The sequence below is a fragment of the Triticum urartu genome, chromosome 3A (genome assembly GCF_056163025.1).
Source record: "Triticum urartu cultivar PI428250 chromosome 3A, HENAU_Tu73, whole genome shotgun sequence".
In the NCBI taxonomy this organism is placed as follows: Eukaryota; Viridiplantae; Streptophyta; class Magnoliopsida; order Poales; family Poaceae; genus Triticum; species Triticum urartu.
The window spans coordinates 612,116,709-612,138,161 of NC_141875.1; the positions used below are offsets into that span (position 1 = coordinate 612,116,709).

Genomic DNA, 21,453 nt, shown 5'->3' on the forward strand with positions numbered 1-21,453 from the left:
CAGCCGCCTCATCAGACGAGCAGATGGACGGGGTGGCTGAGCAGCGATCGGCGGGTGGCTTCTTCTCTCCTGCTCGAACGGCAGCTGGTTGCGTGTTCGATCGGGTCACGAGGGGGCCAAGTGTTGGGCTGGGCGCGCCTACGCCCCTAGCCACTTCTGAAATTTTCTACTCTCTTTGTTCACTTTTATAAGACGCTCTGGACATTTCAGACAGCTTGTAAAACAGCTTATTTTCAGTTGTCTGAAACGACTTATAAAAATGAACAGAAGGAGTAGCATATAGGCTTAATTTTTTTCCCCACGCCCTGGTAGCCTGGGCCCAGCTACGCCTTCGCCGGCAAGGTTCGGATCTGTTGAGGCCAGGCAGCAGCGAAAAGAGAGGATGGGGCACCTCACACCACCGCCGCCGGTAAAGATGAGATCCGTTGAGCCGAAAGGGCGGACGCCACCTTCCACGTAAGATCTTGCTCTTGGTCCTTAATCATTTCCTGTTTGTAATTTGTCGAAATCGAATTGTTTTGTCTGTTGACGGTGATTCGTAGCTAAATTTCAGTCCGATTTCTCGCGGCAAGGTTCCAGGTCACATCACGCCATGATAGTCCTCATATCTTGAGAATGCTGGACCTCTTACCATCGCTGTCTTGGTCTTCTTCTATTTCTTGCTCGGATTGAGATCGGATGTTGCCCCAACTTCAAATGCAGTGGTGCCCTTCAATTCATACTCCATTCCGGTCGGATCTTCATTGTCATTGATCATATTCGACATGAACGCCTCCTACGTAATCATGGTTTGCAAGCATTGGTCATGTGCGAAATGAACTAGTGGTCTATGCACAAATTTGATCGGACAGGAGCAAAAAAAATGTACCGACTCTTGTTCGGTCATTCCATCGAACATGTCGAGCGCAGCCCGAGTGCCGCTGGTGCCCGTGCTCATCCGCGCCCGAACGAGCTGCGGCGAGTCACATACGTCCATTGTCAGGTTATGCGTCGGCGAAAAGCTGTCCGGAATAGCCTAGCCGACCGTTGAATCCTCCTCTGTCTCAACGGCGTCAGACGACGTAATCCACGTCGACGCTCGGATGGAAAGGGTGTGGGGTGCCGGGCACGGCGGGGGAGACAGCTGCTCGACCATGTCTGAACCTCCCTGCGCCGCCGCCGCCTCCCTCTCTCGGCTGCCGCCGCCGCCGTATCTTCTGGGCGACGTTCTCCGCCTTGCAAGACGGAGCCGAGGAAGGGACGGCTACGGATGAGGCAGACTGCGTCTCCATCGCGACGGTTGAGGTCGAGCTGGATGACATCTACGGCGGCGGGTCGGGGCCGATGGTGAGGATGGGAGGGGTGAGGGTGGCGGACGATGAGAGCTCTGGCGCGGGAAAGGTTGAAGGGTAGCGGGAGGATGAGGAAGGGTTTGATGAATTTAGTGTAATTTGCGGCGGGGTCGAGCTGCCTCATGCTGCCTCATGCCCAGACGCCTCATGTCCGTCCCATATTTGGTTGGATACAAGGGAAGACAATAAGCCTGGTCATTTGAGGCTCATTTAAGGCGTTTGTCTAGATTGAAATTTCCCGACCAGATAGAGTATGAGGCGGCTTTGACGCGCCTGCAGACGCTCTAACATCTAACATACAATCATTCTTGTACTCATCGACCGAGCCTTCCCACTGCAGGGTTCCCAATCCTTATTGGAACACCGACCATGTTATGGCCTGGAGGCATTTCCGTTTGCCTACACCAGTCTACGTCAGAGTGGATCGTTCAGGAGTGTATCACTCATATCCAGAGCTGCCAGGTCGGCCGTTCCAGAGTTTTGATGCAATTGCAAGTGCTCTCCATACCTATGCTCGTGACAGTAGCACTGACACGTAATGTTCTGAGCTCTCTTTCTTTTTCGCTCTCAAAAAAAAAGAGAATCTCTTACCTTCTCTGAAGAACGTAACATCTATTAATCGTATGCTCTGTCTGATCTAAAATTAGGTCCAAGGAAACAAAAAAGGAGCGTCTTATACGTGAATCTCTTGAGTGGTCAGATGGTACGAGGAAGGTCGCCACAAGTTTGAAAATAGCCGAGAGGGAAACGGAGAATGTGCACAGACTGGTTGAAGCTTTACTGGACAAGAAGCACGACGATGAGGTTCGTTCTCTCTCCACCCCGCTCGCCCTCACTCAGTCCCACTACCAGGATTACCGTATTTTATTGCTGATGCTTTGTTTTTTTTTTCAAGAACATGCAAGAGCGCTGCATGTCTTTTCCATTAAGATAGAAGGAGAGGAACCGAGACAGAGGATCATTACAAGGTAATTCCGCCTAGGGGCCAACTACTGCAAGTACTAGTGAACCTGAAAAGGGGATCCACCTACAACCCTAGCGCTAATCCAAAGCCGGAGCTCCGCCCTAATGAGCTCTACCGTGGCGGCGGCCGAAGAGACCTTGCGTTCGAAGACGCGGCTGTTACGCTCGAGCCAGATGAAGCGTAAAGTGGCGAGGGTAGTGGTGTTGAGATGTCTTCGTTGGCTCGCCGGTGCGGTCTCCACCATGTTGGGCCACCATTCTACTAGCGGCTTTGTACCGTCCGGGGTGAATCTGTGCAGCCTCAGCGGGAGTAGAACGCGGTACCAGACCTCGCGCGCGAACACGCAGCCCAGGAGCATGTGGTTGACATCCTCGTCCTGTTGGCAACACAGCTGGCACAGTCTAGTGTGCGGCATGTTTCTACGAGCCAGACGATCGGCCGTCCGCAATCTAGCTCTGACCGCAAGCCATGCAAAGATCTTTACTTCGAGCGGCGCCCAAGATCGCCAGATGTGGTCCGCGCATGGCGCGATCTCCCGTCCCAGGAAGAAGGCGGCGTAAGTGTCCCGGGAGGAGTACATGCCGGCCACTCCAAGCCGCCAGGAGAACATGTCTGGCGCTTCCGAAAGAGTGACATGCCGCACGTCCTCCCAGATGTCGAGGAATTCGGCGATGGCCGGCACAGTTGGTGCCCCACGAATTGCATGAACCCAGGCATGATCATGCAGGGCCTCCGCGACGCTCATCCTTTTGCCGGCCGGCTGGACAAAATGAAGGAGATGAGGAGCCCTTAGCGCTAGAGCGCGGCCGTCGAGCCAAGAGTCGTGCCAGAAGCTAGCTCCGCGCCCGTTCCCGATGGTGCACCTGAGCGCCGCCTGGCCAAGAGACATGGCCATGTCCGAGATGCCCACTTGCAGGCCTGCCCAAGGCTTATCCATCACCGTTTTCTGAAACCAAAGCCAGCGCAACCGCAGCGCTTGGTTCAGAAGCCGCAGATTGAGCACGCCCAGTCCACCCAGAGGCTTCGGGGAGCAAACAATATGCCAAGCCACGAGACAACACCCGCCCCTGGCGTCCTCGAGTCCGCGCCAGAAGAAGCCCCTACGCAGCTTATCGATGCATTTGAAGAACCATGGTGGGAGGTCCAGCGCCATCAGGTGAAAGATAGGCATCGCTGTGAGTTTGCAGTTTACCAGCGTCAATCTGCCTACCCGACGGAGGAGGCCGGCCTTCCATGTAGGCAGCTGGGCAGCAATCCTGTCCACAAGGGGTTGGAGCTCTGCACGGGTCAAGGCACGCAGCAATAGGGGAAGGCCAAGGTAGGTGATTGACAACTCCTTGACGGCGCAGCCCGCCGCCTGAACAATGCCCTGCACGTCGTCCACACTGCAGCGGATCAAGGAGATGGAGCTCTTGGCGAAGTTGCAGCGAAGTCCCGTGGCTTCGCCGAAGCATTCTAGGATTCCCTTTGCCGCGTCCATCTCGGCGGCCGAAGGCCTGAGCAGTAGGATGGCGTCGTCAGCGTATAGCGATAGGCGATGGCGCACCCCTAGCGCATGGAGCGAGGAGAAGACGCCCGCTTCCTCCGCTTTCCTGAACATGGCAGTGAGGACATCCATGACGATGATGAACAGCATTGGAGAGACAGGATCCCCTTGGCGCAGCCCCTTTCCGTGCCAGAAGCTAGTGCTGGCCGAGCCATTGACGAGCACCTGGGTGCTAGCCGTCGAGAGGAGAGTGGAGATCCGTCCGATCCACCTTGGGCCAAAACCACGGTGCGATAGCACCTCAAGGAGGAACGGCCATGAGACGCTGTCAAAGGCTTTGGCGATGTCGATTTTGAAGATGATAGCCGGCGCTCGCTTGCGGTGGAGGGTGCGGATGGACTGTTGCACGAGCATGAAGTTGTCCAGGATAGACCTACCGGAGATGAAAGCACTCTGATTGCGGTCAACCAGCTTTGGGATTAGCGGGGCGAGCTCAGTCGACAATGCCTTTGCGAGGATTCTGGCGAAACTGTGAATGAGGCTTATGGGCCTGAAATCTTTGATGTCTGTAGCGCCCTCTGTTTTGGGCAGCAGGACGATGAAGGCCTCGTTGAGCCTTTCCAGGCCCCTACCATCCGCACCATCGAAAGCCTGCACTGCCTTCATCACCGCCTCCTTGATAATGGCCCAACATGTCTGGTAAAAACGCGTGGTGAATCCATCAGGCCCCGGGGCTTTGTCAGGCTGCATGGCCTTTATAGTGCTCCAGGTTAGGGTTTCAGAAAGGGGGGCCTCGAGCGTCGTAGTGTCGACCGCCGGCAGCTCGAGAGCAGCCAGGCGGAGCGTGTGCTGCCGCAGCACCGGCCTGCCCAGGAGGCCCTCGTAAAAGTCCCCTGCCATCTCACACATGTCCGCCCGCGATGTTGCCTCTGTCGCGCCACACTTCAGCCTGAATATGTGGTTTTTCCGGCGCCGCTGGCTCGCATAGATCCTGAAAAACGCCTCGCTTGCCTCCCCAGCCTTTAGCCACGAGATGCGCGACTTCTGCCGGGCTATGGTCCGCTGTAGAGACGCCAGCCCGAGCACCTTCCTCTTGAGCTGCTTGCGGAGTCATGATTCTCCGCTTGACAAGGGTCGGGAGTCCATCGCCTGATCGAAGCACAGGATGAGCTCGTTTGCCAGCAGCATCTGCTCTTGATGTTGCCAACCTTGGCCTGATTCCACCTGGTCAGCGCCTTAGCAGTGGCCTTTAGCCGTAAAAATAGATCCACGAAGGGGTCGGCTTTCGGGGGCAGCGAGTTCCAGCTCGTTGCGACGACATCATGGAACCCGGGAAGAGAGGGCCAGTAACTTTGGAAGTGGAACCGCGATTTGTGATGGAACGAGACGTTGGTTGACATGAGAAGCAGGCAGTGATCGGAGATGGAGGAGGACAAGGCCTGCAACAAGTGCCCTGGGTGCTCGGTGTCCCAATCTGCCGTGGAGAACCAACAGTCTATCTTTTCCAAGGTAGGGCGAGTCCTCTCATTGCTCCACGTATATCTTCGTCCAATAAGGCATGCTTCCTTAAGCTCCAAGTCATTTAGGAGGCGCCGAAAGCGCCCCATCATGCGCCTGTTGATCAAGTTGTTGTTTTTGTCCGCCGCTTCAACAATGAGATTGAAATCTCCTGCTACCACCCAGGGTCCCGCACAAGCCCCCCTGATAGCCCGGAGCTCATCAAGGAACATAGGTTTCAACGTGTCGTCGGTTGGGCCATAAACTGCGGTAAGCGTCCACTGGTTGCCCTCCCCAAAAATCATCTCCACCGTGGCAGAGAACTGGTCGATCCGGAACGCGAGCACAGTGGCCATCGTGGAGTCCCATGCGATGATGATTCCGCCGGCCGTGCCTTGAGCAGGAAGGGCCACGAACGCGTTAAATTTCAGCCCAAGCAACGAGTGGATCAGGCGCTGATCCACCCTCTCGAGCTTTGACTCCAGAAGGCACACTACCGACGCCGAGGCGTCCTCCACCGAGCTTCTCATGGCAGCCCCCCTAGCTGCGCTGTTGAGACCCCTCACGTTCCACACCATAATGTTATGATTAGCAATCTCCATTACAAGGCGTACAATCCACCAGTCCGATCCTCTAGAATTCTAGAGACAGCGAGGCCTCCTCAAGAGGGACATCTAAGGAGAAGAGCCTCACTAGGGCGTCGATGCGGTGTTGAGGCAGCGGGCTCCGAAACAGCTCCGCATATTTCTGCAGGCAGTCCACCGGTGGCTCATCCTCCAGCTCACAGATGCCCATCTTGGACATCAAGACCCGTTGGGCCTGTTTGATGTACGACGACGGCAGGGATTTGGCACTTTGCTGCAACCTCGCGCTGCGGCAACAAAGTTCGTCCGGAATGATTGGCCTCTTGCGCCGGCCACGCTACACATCAGGGAGCGGTAAGAGGGGGGCCTGTATGTGATCACGGATCTGAGATAGGACCTGCTCGAGCACGGTAGGCGGGGTGGACGGGCCGGATGCAGAATCTCGAGCGGGGGTGGCCAGCATATGGGGTGACGAAGCGGGATCAAAGGGGCTGCTGCATGGGGGTGTAGCTGGGTGGGCCAGAGCTGCATGGGTACTTATTGGTGAAAGCCCGCGTGGGTCCGCCTGGGGAGAGCAGCGCGCATGCAGCGGGGAGACCGATGCCTCGAAGGCGGGGCCAAGGTCAACTGAGAGGCGGACCCCGCCCGAGCCGGTGCTGCGGACCGCCCAGGAGGCCGACCAGGAGGCAGCAGAAGCATCACGAGAGCGCCCGCGCGCCCCTGCCGAACTGCCACGTAGAGCAGCAATCATACTGCCCACCTCCGCGGATTGGACGGACGAGCCGCTACATGCAGAGGGAGTGCGTCCAACATCCATCCGATCTATATCCACTCCGGATGACCCGCCCGAGGCGGGCCCGGGGCCGGTCCGTACCCGCGATTCCTGGTACCAGGTCCCAGAGTCCATCGTGGTCAAAGCCCGCATGGCCTCAACGGGCCCCATGGCAGCGCAACCTGGCATGCACATAGAGCCAGCCCCACACGGCGTGATGTCACCAACGCCAGCGCCGGCAGGCGCCCGCCGACGATGATCCGGAACCGCGTCCACCTTCCCGGCGTAGGAACACCGGAAATATCCACCGCTGGGCTCCTCCACGCACCTCGCAGACGAGCCACCCTCCATCCAGCGTCCCGACGAGCCAGCATCGGGGCCATGGCCATCAGCGGAAGGCGGGGAAGGAGGCGGTGGCGGCGGTGGCCGTGGTGAGGAGGGAGGCTGCAGCGGGCGAGGCATCGCCGGGAGGTCGCCCACCCGACGGATCTCGATGGGGTACCGCAGGGTACCAGCGCGAGCCCGAGAGGAAACCCTCGGGCGGCCACGCGCCGCCGGCGCGGACGGCAGGGCCGGCTCCTCCACGAAGAGGAGCTTGCGGGAGGGAATGCGGCAGAGGTCCGCCGTGCGAAGCCAGACGCAGAAGTGAGACATGTCGTTACGGCTCGACTTTTCCTCCGCCACGTCCACCACGAACCCATAGCCGTCTAAGATGACGTCCGCCGTCCTCCGCGTCCACGCGTTGGCCGGCACTCCGACGAGGTCAAGCGGAATGAGGAAGGGGAGGTTTACCGCCGTAGCCTGCGCCTGTCTAATCCAGGGCCTGAGCGTCAGTGTGAAGCCCGGGCCGTCCGCCCGACCGCGATCCGCCATGCGCTGCCGGAGGTGAATGGAGTCGCAGAGCACCAGGAAGTCCTCGGGGAAGAAGGCCCGGATGGACATGGACGCCGGCCCGACGTCGAACGCGGCATGAAGAGCCTCCGCCGCACTGGCCAGATCCATCGCCGGGCGATTTCCGACGATGGTAACCACAACCGCGCGCGCGAGCTCCGCCTCCAGCCGCTCCATCTCCTCGGAGCGCTCAAGGTAGCAGCAGGATGGCTCCTCCACCCGCTGCGCCGGCGGCAGCCTTACAACCTCCACCCGGGAGGGAGCCCGGCGAAGGGGATGGCGAAAGCCGGGCCATCCACCGATCCCTCACTGGAGCCCTCCCGCACAACATTGCTCCAAGAGCGCCCAAGCCGGACGGCCCCGGGTGGCGGGGGGCCCAGCGGCGGGGGCGGGGGGACCGCACCCAGCAGCGGCCTAGACGTCGGCGGAGAGGAGAAACGCTGCCGACGAGCAGGCGGCCTGGGGGAGCTGCCACCGGACGAGGAGCCACGTCGCAGCGGGCACTCCCTGGAGCTGTGCCCGGTGCCCTCACAGCGAACGCACTTGGTTGGGTTCGTGCACTCCCGCGAGATGTGGTCGTCTTCTCCGCAGTTGTAGCAGCAGCCGAAGAAGCGCGCCAGCAGCCGCGAGTGCGGCGGCGGCCTAGGGGCCGGAAGAGTGCGCGCACCCTGCGCGCGCGGGCGCGCCAGGCGACAACGCTCCCGGCGCCCCCGCTTCGTCCGCCACGGCGCGTCGCCGGCTGCCGGCACCGTCGGGCCGCCCGGGCCCAGGGGTCCCAAGGCGGAGCCCACCACCGGCACCAGCAGCGAGCGCAGGGGAGGGGGGGGGGGGCGCCGGTGGGGAACTGGAACTGGATCCACCAGATCCCGAGAGGGCCACGCGCTCAGCCATGGCGCGGCGCTGAAGGAGGGGCGGGGGGAAGGGAGGGGGGAGGGGTGGCTGCCGGCACCGTAGCGGCGACCGGCAGGAGCAGTGGCCGCCGGCGCCGGAGTGGCGCGCGGCGCAGATAGCGAGGGATCAATTACAAGGGAGCGGAATGACAAGTCGTCCCTTCACTCACGCCTAACAATGCAAGATACTCGTAGTCGCAACGTTACTCGTAGTCGTCCCTTAACTGATGCTTTGTGCATGCAACGTTACTGATCCAACCCATGCTCATTCTAGGGTTTCGAGTATGAACTCAAAGATATTGTGCATTGGCAATCAATCTGCGAAGGTCCCAATGCATGGTACTACCATCGCAATATCACTATGAAAACTAAAGGAGTTGATGATGATGCGGGCAGTGTCAATCAATTCTTCGCTGAAGTCACACTTGATCAAAGCGATACGCCGGGATATTTTCTCAGCAGTTTCTGCAGAATCGACCCTAACAGCAAGGGTGGTGTACACTCTTATCTTAAATTAAGCATTTTTGGAATACTGTTTGAAATTAGCTGTTAGATATAGGTCAAAACATTGCGGCAGGATATTTTCTCAACAGTTTCTGCGGGGTTAACCCTGACGGCAAGGGTAGTATACACTCTTATATTAATTAAGCAGTTTTGGAATACAGTTTGAAATTAGCTGATAGATATAACTGCGAATGTGTTTCTGGTTATTGTGGAGCTGTTACTATTGACTGTTTGCCCATTTTGTGCCATCTTCTACCATACATAGCTTTATGTTTGTAATATCGCAATCGAACTGGTTCACACACAACCAGTTGTATGTGCTGCTGCAATCATGCTTTTTTTTTGCCACTTATTCAGCTATCCTCGTGTATCTGAGCCAGGCTGGTTATCTTGCACTTAAATGACAAATCTCACTCATATCTTCCTTTAGATGTTCACTGCCATGGTTGTACGAACAATGGAAGTATTCATCTGAAGCACCCCCCTACTCATTTTGATTGCGGCCACACTGATCTCTCCCTTGGTTATGATACATGTAACGACGAGGTGTGTCGCGACGCCCAGAACAAGGTATGGTAACATATATAATAGCTAGCGTTTTAGTATCTTCAGTGTTACTTACCTGTGGTCCATCTTTTGCAGTGGCATATTTGTTTTGCTGCGCCAACGTTAATTATGTGTTTTTTCCTCGGGTGCAGGAAGACGACGATGAAGAAGAAGAACTGAGAGAAGAGGAGGAAAGGATAAGAAAGTCATTTGATGTAATGCCATAAATTGTGTGGTAAAGAACCATTTTGTGGGAAATTGATTGACCAGTTGACTAATTATTTCTTGTGTGTTTATCTTCTGAAGTACCTTGACGATGTGGAATTTATGGAGAAACTCGGCAAGAAACGTGCTGAGCTCTTAGCCTTACATTCCAAAATCCAGGTTCGAGTCCCAATCTCCTTCAATTTGTTAGTGGGTGTATGTTTGTATAGTTTTTGTGCGGTTCACTGGTGTTTGTACCTCCTAAAACTTGATGATTGTATCTCCTAAAATCTGTTAGCTCTTAGCCAAATCTGTTTGGTGTTTGAAACTGGTCTGCTATTTGTTTTTCTTTGCTCTGTTTAGTTGTGCCATGTACAAGATTAGTGGTGCCGTTGCATGTTTTTGTTTAGATGACTCCATATACTCGTTGACCGTACTGAGAAAAGTAGTGTTGCTGCTGTGATTTCAGAACGTGAACCACTATGTAATCAAGAACCCTAGTTGGTCTGTAACAGGACTGGAATAGAACATCATGGTTGACTACCACTCCCTCCATTCCCAATTAGTTGACGCAGATTTGTACTAAATATGCGTCAACTAATTTGAAACGGAGGGAGTATATTGCGACTATATTTTTCGCCATCAGCCAAGCCTTTGAAATGTCGGTATGTCAGTCTTTCCCAATTCTCCATCTCTGATGTCATGTGGAGGCACTGCCAGTGTATGAAAGTGTTGAATATGTGACATCGCTGTAAAGTCGTTTAAATATTCAAATTTTGTGTTCTTTACTAGTTCTATCATTGCTGCCATCTTGTAGGAGGATGAAGAAACGACCTGTAAAGAGTGAAGAGTGGAGATGTCCCTGCTTATTATCACATGTTTTCATTTATGTCAGTAATTTGAACTCAGTGAAGCTTGCGAGTAATTGTTGTTTGTGAACTTGCTATCAAGTTAAACACTTTAGCTATTATGACGTTTGTGTGTTGTCATGTGTGAAGAAGGCTCTGGAAGACGGGTTAACAGCCCAACCCCATGTCACGGACGAGTAAACAGCGGCACGAACCCTAGAAACATCTAGTTGCAAATGGGGGCCCTCCTCCTCTCGACTCTGCCCTAGCACCGTCTCCTCAGGAGGCGGCCGGGGCGGCGCGAGCCCCTTTTCTCTTCGTCCACCCCCCCCCCCCCCTCCCCCACGCCACCGCCGGCAAGCGCTCCTATATCTGGTCGGGTTGGTGTTGGCGGCGGCGGGACCTTCCATACCCGCGCGCGGTTCCCCGTCCCGGGGCAGAGGACGACGGCAGTAAAGCTCGGACGGTGGTGTTCCGGCAACCTAGAGACGGTGGCTGGCGGCGGGCGCGGTGGTGGCGCTGTGTGACGCCCCCGAAATTAATGGTGCACTAAACATCCACGCAGCATGCATGATCAAGATCAGTGACTCACGATATAATATCACAACACAACTCTATTACTCAAATATAAACAAAGAAATAGTATATTACAAGCCCTCTAACCAGGAATCCAGAAATAAATGCCACAATCCCTCTAACCATGAACATCAAAATACAGGTTGGTTCGCATGCTAGGAGAGTAGTTTTTTCGGTCCCATCGAGCCGACCAGTTAAAATCCGGACCAGACCGGATGTTCTTTCGGACTGATTTCACTAACCAGACCGGTCACAAATTTTGGGCGGGCCTTCCTTCTCCGGCACGGTGCGGTCCGGTCCACGAGCGGGACCCCAATCATGATGCTCCGGCGCATCGGCGTCGGCATGGCCATAGCGTCCGTCGCCATGGCTGTGGCGGCGCTGGTGGAAGCCGTGCGCCTCCGCTCGGCCAGGGACGCCGGCCTGGTCGACCGCCGGCAGGTAGCTGCGCCGCAGTTGGTGCTGATCGATCGGCTTCGCCAACGAGTTCACCATCGTCGGCTTCGAGGAGTTCTCCTACGACTAAGTGCCCGGCGCGCCACGGAGCGTCGGGCTCGCCTGAGCATCGCGGGCGTGAGGAGCTACACCAGCGGCACGCTCGTCTCGGCGGTTGACTGTGCGACGAGGAGCACGAGGGGGAGAGCTGGTTCTCGGACAACCTCAACCGGCTTTTTTTTTGCGAGGAATTTAGAGCTTTATTCAAACAAAAGCGTTCTCTGAACAGTCAGCTAAAAGACTGCTGATCAGGAAGCTCTTCTGCTGCTTTGGAGGTGCTCGGTTTCCTGTATTTTTCCAAGCGAGATACGTCTACACCAACAAATGCGAGCCTGTAATGTAGACTCGACGAGACGACCGGAGTGCAATCTGCATCTCGCCCCTGAAAAGTGAGAAGCCAACCGATCTGCATCTCACACTTGATTTCACGGAGAGACATGCCTTGATCCACACTCACAAAGTCACAATAATAGTGGGGCAGTTATTAATTCCATCGATTTAGACAGGCCCCTTCTCCATCACGAGAGACACGTGGATGGTAGTAGTGTAATAAGTACCGCCCAGGGCAGCTGTAACCTGCAGGTCCACCAGCAGAAGGCACACACTGAATAGATCACGCACCGGCACCACCTCCGGCCAGAGCGCCAAGGCGCGAAGCGATGGAGTCGGGCGAGCCACTCCCACGTCGCGACGGCCGCCGCGGCGGCTGGCGCGCCGCGCTCTTCATCGTCGGTAATCTCGCCGATCATTCCCCGCCGTGCGAGCTAATTTGTTTCGTCCTAAACGTCTCTCGCTTAATATGTGTTTAAAAGCCTGAACTAACCATCTGTGCGCCGTGCCTGCGTGCAGCCGTCGGGTTCTTGGAGCGCATCGGGTTCACCGGCGTGGGGGGCAACCTGATCACGTACCTGACCGGCCCGCTGGGCATGTCCACGGCGGCCGCCGCCGCCGGCGTGAACGCCTGGTCCGGGACCGTGCTGGTGCTGCCGCTCGTCGGCGCGCTCGCCGCCGACTCGCGCCTCGGCCGGTACCGCGCCGTCCTGATAGCCGGCGTGCTCTACCTGCTGGTCAGTGCTAGCACAAACTTCGCCCCCTCCCCTGTTCCGAGCATCTTTAGAGCATCATCCATGCCGCGCCTTGATTCCCTTGCCATTATTGCGCGGTAGGCGGTCGCGCGGCGGAGGTGACAATGATTTGCTCCACCGTAGAATTTCGCCAAGACTTCATTCTGGGGCGTGTGTCAGTACTATGCGAAACCTTTTGGAGTTGCCATCCAGCCACGGCAAAAGGTCTGCTTCAATTGCCGTCGGCGAATTGATGCATCGTCGCCTATCCTTGGCACACAACCGAGAAATGTCTGGATCGACCATCTCGTTGAGGTTCCAGACCGCGGGGTTAGCGGGGAAGTAACCAGAAGGCAACCGACAGATGACACATCCATGTGATGTGATGCGTACTGCTGCTGTCATTCTGAGATACTCCAGCGCTAGGAGCCAAGCTGGTCCCGTCCGTACAGAATTGGGCGTGGCTGGATCTCGTGAGTCAGCTGAAAATTTCTCTTGGGGTCAATCAATTTTGTGAACGTCAGATGCGAAATCAACGGACATAGCCTTTTTTTCAACCTCCCGCACATCTACTTTCTCCCCGCAGCCAGCTACCGCCGCCTCCTGCGGCCGGTGGCGCTCCCACGACCGCCTCGCCGTCCCGCCCTTACCTGAACCACTCCACCACCGGTCTTTCATCGCCCCCGGTCATCCCTCTAGCCACCCTCCCCTTCCCGTGTCGAGTTTTTTCTTCGGCGAAGCCCCGCCGCTGCCCCACCACGCCATCACTCTGAACCCTAAGATAGATAATGGGGTGATGACTTGTGAGCCCCTTCTTTAGCTCCGGCGAGGCCCTTCCTCTTTCTTCCGTTCAAAAATCGACCGACCTAATTGTGAAAATCAATCGACTGATATGTAGCTAAAATAGAAAAAAATAAATAGATACTCCCTCCGTCCAAAATGTAAGATGTTCTTACGTTTTGGGATGAAGGGAGTACATAAATTTTAATTTTCTCTAAACGATGGTTCTTGGTTGCCATATTGGTCGTCAGATAAAACGTAAGATTCTCCGTTAAAAATAAAAGATAAGATTTTTGGTTGCCGTAGTCTACTCTTTTTTTTTGTGAGAAACCACACTCTACTTTATCTGTACTGTTTGTAAGAGAGTAACATGCCAAAGTGTCCTTCTCAGTTCGAGCACAACAGTAAAAACAAATGAAAAATAAATTCAAAACATTCTGATTTTTGTGTGGCAAATACTAAGGAATGTTCGAGTGCTTGCAAAGTTCCAAGATGAAATCACATTCGTAGAAGTCGCAGCCAAACAAAAAAGCAGTGCTCCGAAATGTGTTCGGAATTTTTGGAGTATCATTTTTTCCCCATGACTTCCATGATTGTGATTTCATGATGAAACTATCCAAACGCCCAAAACTTTCCTCACTGTTTGTAAGAAAAATAGATTTTTTTTAAAAAAATAACCCTTTTCTCGATTTTACTATTTATACGGGAGCATGTGAGTCCAAGAGCAGATACTCTGGGTAACATGCAATCTCTTCAAATAAAAGATAAGATTGCCGAAAAAAAGATAAAACAAAAAAATTCTGTTATAGCACTCTATTTTACTTCACATATTAATTTTATTTGAAGTTTAACTTTCTGAAGTTCCACCAAGTTTACATAAAAGTATAATATTTTTTCAATTATCAATATACCATTTTTAGGGCATCTTCAACGGCAACCCGGTAAAAACCTCCCGCATCCGTCCGTGGACAGGGGTGACCAGTCCGCGAACACGGATACAGGAGGTAGCCATCCAACGTTAGCCGCATTCTGTCCGTCAGCAAATTCAAATTCAAATCTATGCTGAACCACACAATGCGTCGGATCACACCCGCCGAATCGCATCTCCGATCACAACCAAAAGGAGGCAAATATGCTTAGGTTTTACATGCACAAATTCAAAAGAACATCAGTCCGGCAGTCCGTGCATTTCTGCTGCTGCTAGTGATTTCGAGAAAGGGCTAGTATCCAAGGTGAAAATATCCTACGATACCATGTATCACGTGATACCACGTTACAAATTTTTTACATTTGTTGAAAATTTCTTAGTTTTTTTAATGTTCACAAAATATATTTCTACTATCCCCAAAAAGTTCAGATCAAAATTCAAAATACACATTAAGAGAAAAAGGATGAATGGTGTCAAAAAAGGCTGATGGAAAAAATGACACTATTCACACGGGGACTTCTATTTTTTGTTTCTCCATGTATATTTTAATTTTGGACTTGAACTTTTAGGGATTGTGGACACATGTGTTTTGAACATTCAAGATTATTTTTTTCATTTTTTTTGGATTTTTTTGAATAAATAAATATTCCCAATTAAAATGAAGACCCCTCTGTAATGCTTTCATGTGCATACTTTTATACAGTTTTGCTAATTGGTTATGTCTCAGTCGATGCTATATTCGTTCGAGCTTGTGTGAAGATTTATGCATTGTTTTCTTCTTATATACTATATGTCACTTGAGTGAGATTTTGTTAAATCTCTTAGTTGACTGACACCTAACCACACCCTACTTTACATCCCGTTACTAATGTTGATGATGAGCAGAGCTTGGGAATGCTGACGGTCTCATCCATGCTGCAAACGCCGCAACCTCATCCTGCCGGCTGCCACAGCACAGGCAGCACCTGCTCGCCGCTGCCCTCGGCATCATCGCCTGCCCGGCTCGCCTTCTTCTACACCGCGATCTACCTGCTAGCACTGGCGCAGGGCTTCCACATGCCATGTTCGGAGGCTTTGGGCGCGGACCAGTTCGATCCCAGCGTCGGTGCGTCCCGGAGCTCCTACTTCAACTGGTTTCACTTCTCCATATCGTGGGGCTACGCCATCGCGGCGATCGTGGTCACCTACATCGAGGAGAATGTCGGCTGGACGGAGGGGTTCGCCGTGTGCTGGGCCACCATGGTGGTGTACCTCGTCGTCTTCTTGCTCGGCACGAGGACTTACCGTGTAGAGCAGCCCGTGGACAGCAGTTCCTTGGCGCACCTCACCAAGAAGCTCACATTTGGAACCAACAATGCCACCACTGACACACAACGGTGAGTGCAAATTGACGTGACAGAGAGATGGTGTCATAGTAGTGAGTAATGGCGGATGTTTTTACTTGTGCAGGCTTTTGGCGACGGACCAAGATGTGGACGGCAAAGGGTTCCTCATTAAGCTGCTTCCTATCTGGTTGTCAAGCATAGTCATCGCCGCGGCCACCTCGCAGGTCTCCACCCTGTTCACCAAGCAGGGCAGCACGATGGACAGGCGCCTGGGCGCGGCCACGGGCCTCGTCGTGCCGCCCGCGGCGCTTCAGAGCTTCGTGAGCTTCACCTACATCGCGCTGGTCCCCGTCTACGACCGCGCCCTCGTGCCCCTCGCGAGGCGCCTCACCAGGCACCCAGCGGGAGTCACCATGCTCCAGCGCATCGGCGCCGGCATGGTCATGTCCTGCGTCACCATGGCCGTCGCGGCGCTCGTGGAAGCCAAGCGCCTCCGCGTGGCCGCTGACGCCGGCCTGCTCGACCGGCCCGACGTGGCGGTGCCGATGAGCCTGTGGTGGCTGGTGCCGCAGTACGTCCTGGTGGGCTTCACAGAGGTGTTCTGCTTCATCGGGCTGGAGGAGTTCTTCTACGACCAGGTGCCCGACGGGCTCCGCAGCGTGGGGCTGGCCCTGTGCCTGAGCATCTTCGGCGTGGGGAGCTACGCCAGCGGCATGCTCGTGTGGGCGGTCGACTGGGCCACGACGAGGGGCGGGGGAGAGAGCTGGTTCGCCGACAACCTCAACCGCGCGCACCTCGATTACTTCTACTGGATCTTGGCTGGCCTCAGCGCCTTGGAGGTGGTCGTGTTCTTGTATTTTGCAAACCGGTATGTGTACCGGAAGAATTCTGAGCAGCCAGTCGCCCTCCATTAGGGCATCAACAACTGGATGCACAACGGTGTCCAGTGGCATAGAAAGCTGCACTCTGCAGTGCGCTACAAACACCTTCCTACAGTGCATTGTCGATATATATAGATGCATATATGTATAAGCCTCCAGTTATGAAGAAACTCATAACATATGATGATCAAAAATTAATTTTATCTTTGTGCTGTACATTACATTACACGAGATGAAATGGGAAAAATCAAAGCTTGTCAAGCATCTATCGGCCCTGGTTCAAACCGAGCGACACAAAAGGGAGGAACCGAAGAACAGAAGCATCAACGCTCCCAAATCAAGAAGACCACAATAAACGCTAGACACAACCTTTTAAATATAGGCCGATACGACCAATATATGGGCATATTTATTGGTTTGGGAGATCTGGCGATGTAAACACGAATATCATTTTGTAAATATCATTTTTACATGTATCATCTGACATGTATTGAAATATCCACCGATATGGCATATATTTGGCCGATATGGCCACTGATATAGACCGATATGTAGATGACAATAATTCTTTATCAGAAAGTAACGAAAATACAATTATGTATTTACCACTTCATCATATTATCAAAGTCATGCTTAATATTTTGTAGAAAAGCATATATAACGTATTTTTTTATTTTAGATTAAGGATTTTGTGAATCTCTCTTAAGGACTTTCTTGATTAAGAAGTTAATAAAAGTAGAGTCTAAATTTGTTATGTCAGAGCATTGACATCAAATATTTTGTTTTACTAAAATGGTTTGCCCCCGCAAAAAAACGACATGTTTTGAACAAGAATAATGAAAACAATTCACATACATTCTCTCCAATATATTGACATATTGATAACCCACAAGTATAGGGGATCGCAACGGTTTTCGAGGGTAGAGTATTCAACCCAAATTTGTTGATTTGACACAAGGGGAGCCAAAGAATATTCTCAAGTATTAGTAGCTGAGTTGTCAATTCAACCACACCTGGAAACTTAATATCTGCAGCAAAGTAATTAGTAGCGAAGTAATATGATAGTAGTGGTAACGGTAGCAAAAGATAACAGTGGTAAAAGTAGTGTTTTTGGTATTTTGTAGTGATGATAGCAATAGCAACGGAAAAATAAATAAGCGAAGAATAATATATGGAAAACTCGTAGGCAATGGATCAGTGATAGAGAATTATGCCGGATGCGGTTCATCATGTAACAGTCATAACCTAGGGTGACACAGAACTAGCTCCAGTTCGTTGATATAATGTAGGCATGTATTCCAAATATAGTCATACATGCTTATGGAAAAGAACTTGCATGACATCTTTTGTCCTACCCTCCCGTGGCAGCGGGGTCCTTACGGAAACTAAGGGATATTAAGGCCTCCTTTTAATAGAGAACCGGAACAAAGCATTAACACATAGTGAATACATGAACTCCTCAAACTACGGTCATCAACGGTAAGTATCCCGATTACTGTCACTTCGGGGTTAACGGACCATAACACATAATAGGTGACTATAGACTTGCAAGATAGGATTAAGAACACTCATATATTGATGAAAAGATAATAGGTTCAGATCTGAAATCATGGCACTCGGGCCCTAGTGACAAGCATTAAGCATAGCAAAGTCATAGCAACATCAATCTCAGAACATAGTGGACACTAGGGATCAAACGCTAACAAAATTAACTCGATCACATGATAGATCCCATCCAACCCATCATCGTCCAGCAAGCCTACGATGGAATTACTCACGCACGGCGGTGAGTATCATGAAATTGATGATGGAGGATGGTTGATGATGACGATGGCGACGGATTCCCCTCTCCGGAGCCCCGAACGGACTCCAGATCAGCCCTCCCGAGAGGTTTTAGGGCTTGGCGGCGGCTCCATATCGTAAAACGCGATAATTTCTTCTCTCTGATTTTTTTCTCCCCGAAACTCAATATATGGAATTGGCGTTGGAGTCGGAGACGCAACAGGGGCCCCACGAGGTAGGGGGCGCGCCCCCATCCTCGTGGCAAGGTGGTGGGTCTCCTGGCCTTCATCTTTTGTAGATATTTTTCTTATTTTCTGAAAAGTGGCTCCGTGAAATTTCAGGTCATTCCGAGAACGTTTGCTCCTGCACATAAATAACACCATGATAATTCTGCTGAAAACAACGTCAGTCCGGGTTAGTTCCATTCAAATCATACAAGTTAGAGTCCAAAATAAGAGCAAAGGTGTTTGGAAAAGTAGATACGTTGGAGACGTATCACATATCATCCGATATGTCGAAGCCAAACTGGCAAGAACCCAATGTCTGATATTTTGAACCTTGATGCTAGGCCCTGCCAATAAATATGAGAGGAAGGAAGGATTAAGAGAACCAATGGTTGGAGTAAGAACATCGAGGCATCTACGGGACCCACGCATATCCATATCCCGTTATCTAATTTTTGCTTTTGACCGCCTTAGTGCCCTTAGAAAAATCCCGTTGTCTGGGCTTTTTGTCTAAGAGCCATATAATTTTGTAAGGATATCTAAGACAAACTTTGTAAGGATATCTAAGACAAACTAACTTGCTCAATAGATATATATCAGCCCAATCATGATGTCCGCCTTTTCGAAGTCCATCCTGCCAGCTCATGCTTATTCATCATTTCCCTCATATTGTACTTCTACATATGGAAGGAGATTTCACGCACACAAGGGCGGGGGCACCAACCCCATTTTTTCTTTTGGCTTTCAATTTTCAATCTCTGTATCTTTTGAATTGAACGTCCAAATTTAGCGCCGTTTTCATATTCATGTTTCTTGTGACAAGGGCTTTGAAATAAAACCTATTTTGAATACATTTTGACGAGTTTTTAAAACTTCTTCAAGTTTTAACCGTTGGAACTTGATACAACAAACGACAAAAGTCACAACTTTCAGAAACTAAAACTTGGTGTGCCCTCATGCGAAATTGAATGACTTTGCGGATCGCGAAGCAATGCTGCGGCCGAGCACAGCTGATAATATGTGTGCCTCGACCCCTGCATGCTCCTGTGATTTTTCCTTCTACATGTTTGTCATGACAAGTAACTTCCATAAGGCTAACTTTTGTATTGTCTTCGAATCTAGCAACTACGTGCAACTTCCATATTTGTGTACTAGACCATGGCACATCAAATTTAATTAGAGTAAGTGTCCCTTAAATGCCTTCTTTCGTCTGCTTTACGGTGGCTTCTTATTAAATGAAAGACATCTCCACTACACTTGTGCCTTGAAACCTGAAAACAATGGTTATTATGACACGAGGTGAAATAGTTGATTTTTCTTCTCTTCCTCCCCTAGACCTACTGAAGTTGAAGGTATGTCCAATTATGAAAACAACAGGTCCGACAACAACTATCTATGAAGAATCTAATTTTTATCTTAGGATTTTGATCATGTGACTAATATGCTGGTGCACACATTAAACAGTCATGCCGACGGAGTGGTATCAACTTCTTGTCAAGCTGAGCCCCCCCCCCCCCCCCCCCCCACACACACACATCCCTCGGATTTTACTCTTGATGTTCTTGCAAACAATGTAACTATATATTGTTTCCAATCAATAAAATGTGTCATGAGGCTTCCCATAAAAATATGAATACCATGTAGTTATGGGTTAACAATGCTTAGAATTGCTAACGTAGTTAGATATTTTTCTATAAACACAATACAAATGCCATTAGATTTTGGAAGTCGTGTATGCACGATTTTTTATGTTGGACAACATTTTTTATGAAATTTGATAATAAAAGTATTATAGTGTCATTGAATTAAAAACAATCCAGGAATCAATCAAGCAATATACACTGTAGAACCTACTTCCTTGCCTTCCCATCATAAGCGGATAAGCCACATCTAGGGCAAACTCTTCCCCTCAAGGTTGCGCCGGTGCCTCGCCTCCGTCTACTAGTTTAGTTTAGGATTTTTTAGTCCTCGCAAGGGTGGTGCTCGGACGGATGATGCGCTTCTTCGTTGAGTTGGATTTTGGGCTCTGATCCTCCTCGAGTTTGTTTGTCTAGACGAAGTCAATAGAGCTCTGACATATATTTATGTCAGCTTGTTGGTCGGTGAGGTTAGGGTTTTCTTCATGTGTACATGATGCGCAAGATCTGGTGCCAAGCGTTCTGTACGGATTTAGGGGTTCGACGCAATGGCTACATGGCACTAGTCAGCATTGGCATGTGCAGAAAGACTTTTCGGTTTTCATCGAGAAGGCCAGGCTGACTCCTGTAGGGGAGCGACAACAACGACACGTCGGTGGCGATGGTTCTAGTCCCTCATTTTTGTTTTTACTCACTTTGTCTCTGAAAACAAGGCTTATATTTTTGTCTTAAGTCAAATGATGCAGATTATGATCAGATTTGTACGAAAAATCATCAACAACTACAAGCTTAAACATATACGCCCTCCAATTTGAATTAATTGACGCATCCTCTAAACAATATGTATTTTACATTGTATAAAGGTCGTGTCAGTTAATTCAGATAGGAGGGAGCATAAGATATGATGTATCTAATGATACGAATTTGGTGTCATAGTCTTGATAATCCTTTGCTACAAACTTTGTACCCTTATTTTCAGAAGAAGAAAAAAGTGCATGCTTTCTTTTAAGACATGAAGGGAGTATTTTGTTGAGCATTGTACTTTTAATGAACTTTATAGTAGATCTAATCCTTTTTAGCCTTTTTTCTAAGTTTTGTTAGGGTTTATGCCATGTTGAAGAAGATGAGGCGGTGGTGGCTTCTTGAATATGGAATAAGGTCCCCCGGCCTAGCCCTTGTCCTGGTGATGTTTCAAGCGTTGTTAGAAGGCGTGTGGAGGTTTGTCTTCGACGGATCTCGTGGGA

General features: G+C 51.3%; 2 protein-coding genes across 2 annotated transcripts; both read left to right on the top strand.

The window, feature by feature from the left end:
• Window positions 1-328: 328 nt before the first annotated feature.
• On the top strand, window positions 329-10,585 carry LOC147980792 (uncharacterized). Its single transcript, XM_087516955.1, has 7 exons — window positions 329-456; window positions 1,672-1,866; window positions 1,979-2,135; window positions 8,690-8,906; window positions 9,350-9,489; window positions 9,618-9,680; window positions 9,772-10,585. Exons 1-7 carry the CDS (start codon window positions 383-385, stop codon window positions 9,955-9,957), a joined length of 1,032 nt encoding a protein of 343 aa, XP_087373081.1. The 5' UTR covers window positions 329-382; the 3' UTR covers window positions 9,958-10,585.
• Window positions 10,586-12,154: 1,569 nt separating this feature from the next.
• Window positions 12,155-16,782, top strand: LOC125545405 (protein NRT1/ PTR FAMILY 5.10). Its single transcript, XM_048709330.2, has 4 exons — window positions 12,155-12,320; window positions 12,438-12,655; window positions 15,246-15,736; window positions 15,810-16,782. The coding sequence occupies exons 1-4, from the start codon at window positions 12,248-12,250 to the stop codon at window positions 16,597-16,599; spliced, it is 1,572 nt and encodes a 523-aa protein (XP_048565287.1). The 5' UTR covers window positions 12,155-12,247; the 3' UTR covers window positions 16,600-16,782.
• The last annotated feature ends 4,671 nt before the right edge of the window (window positions 16,783-21,453 follow it).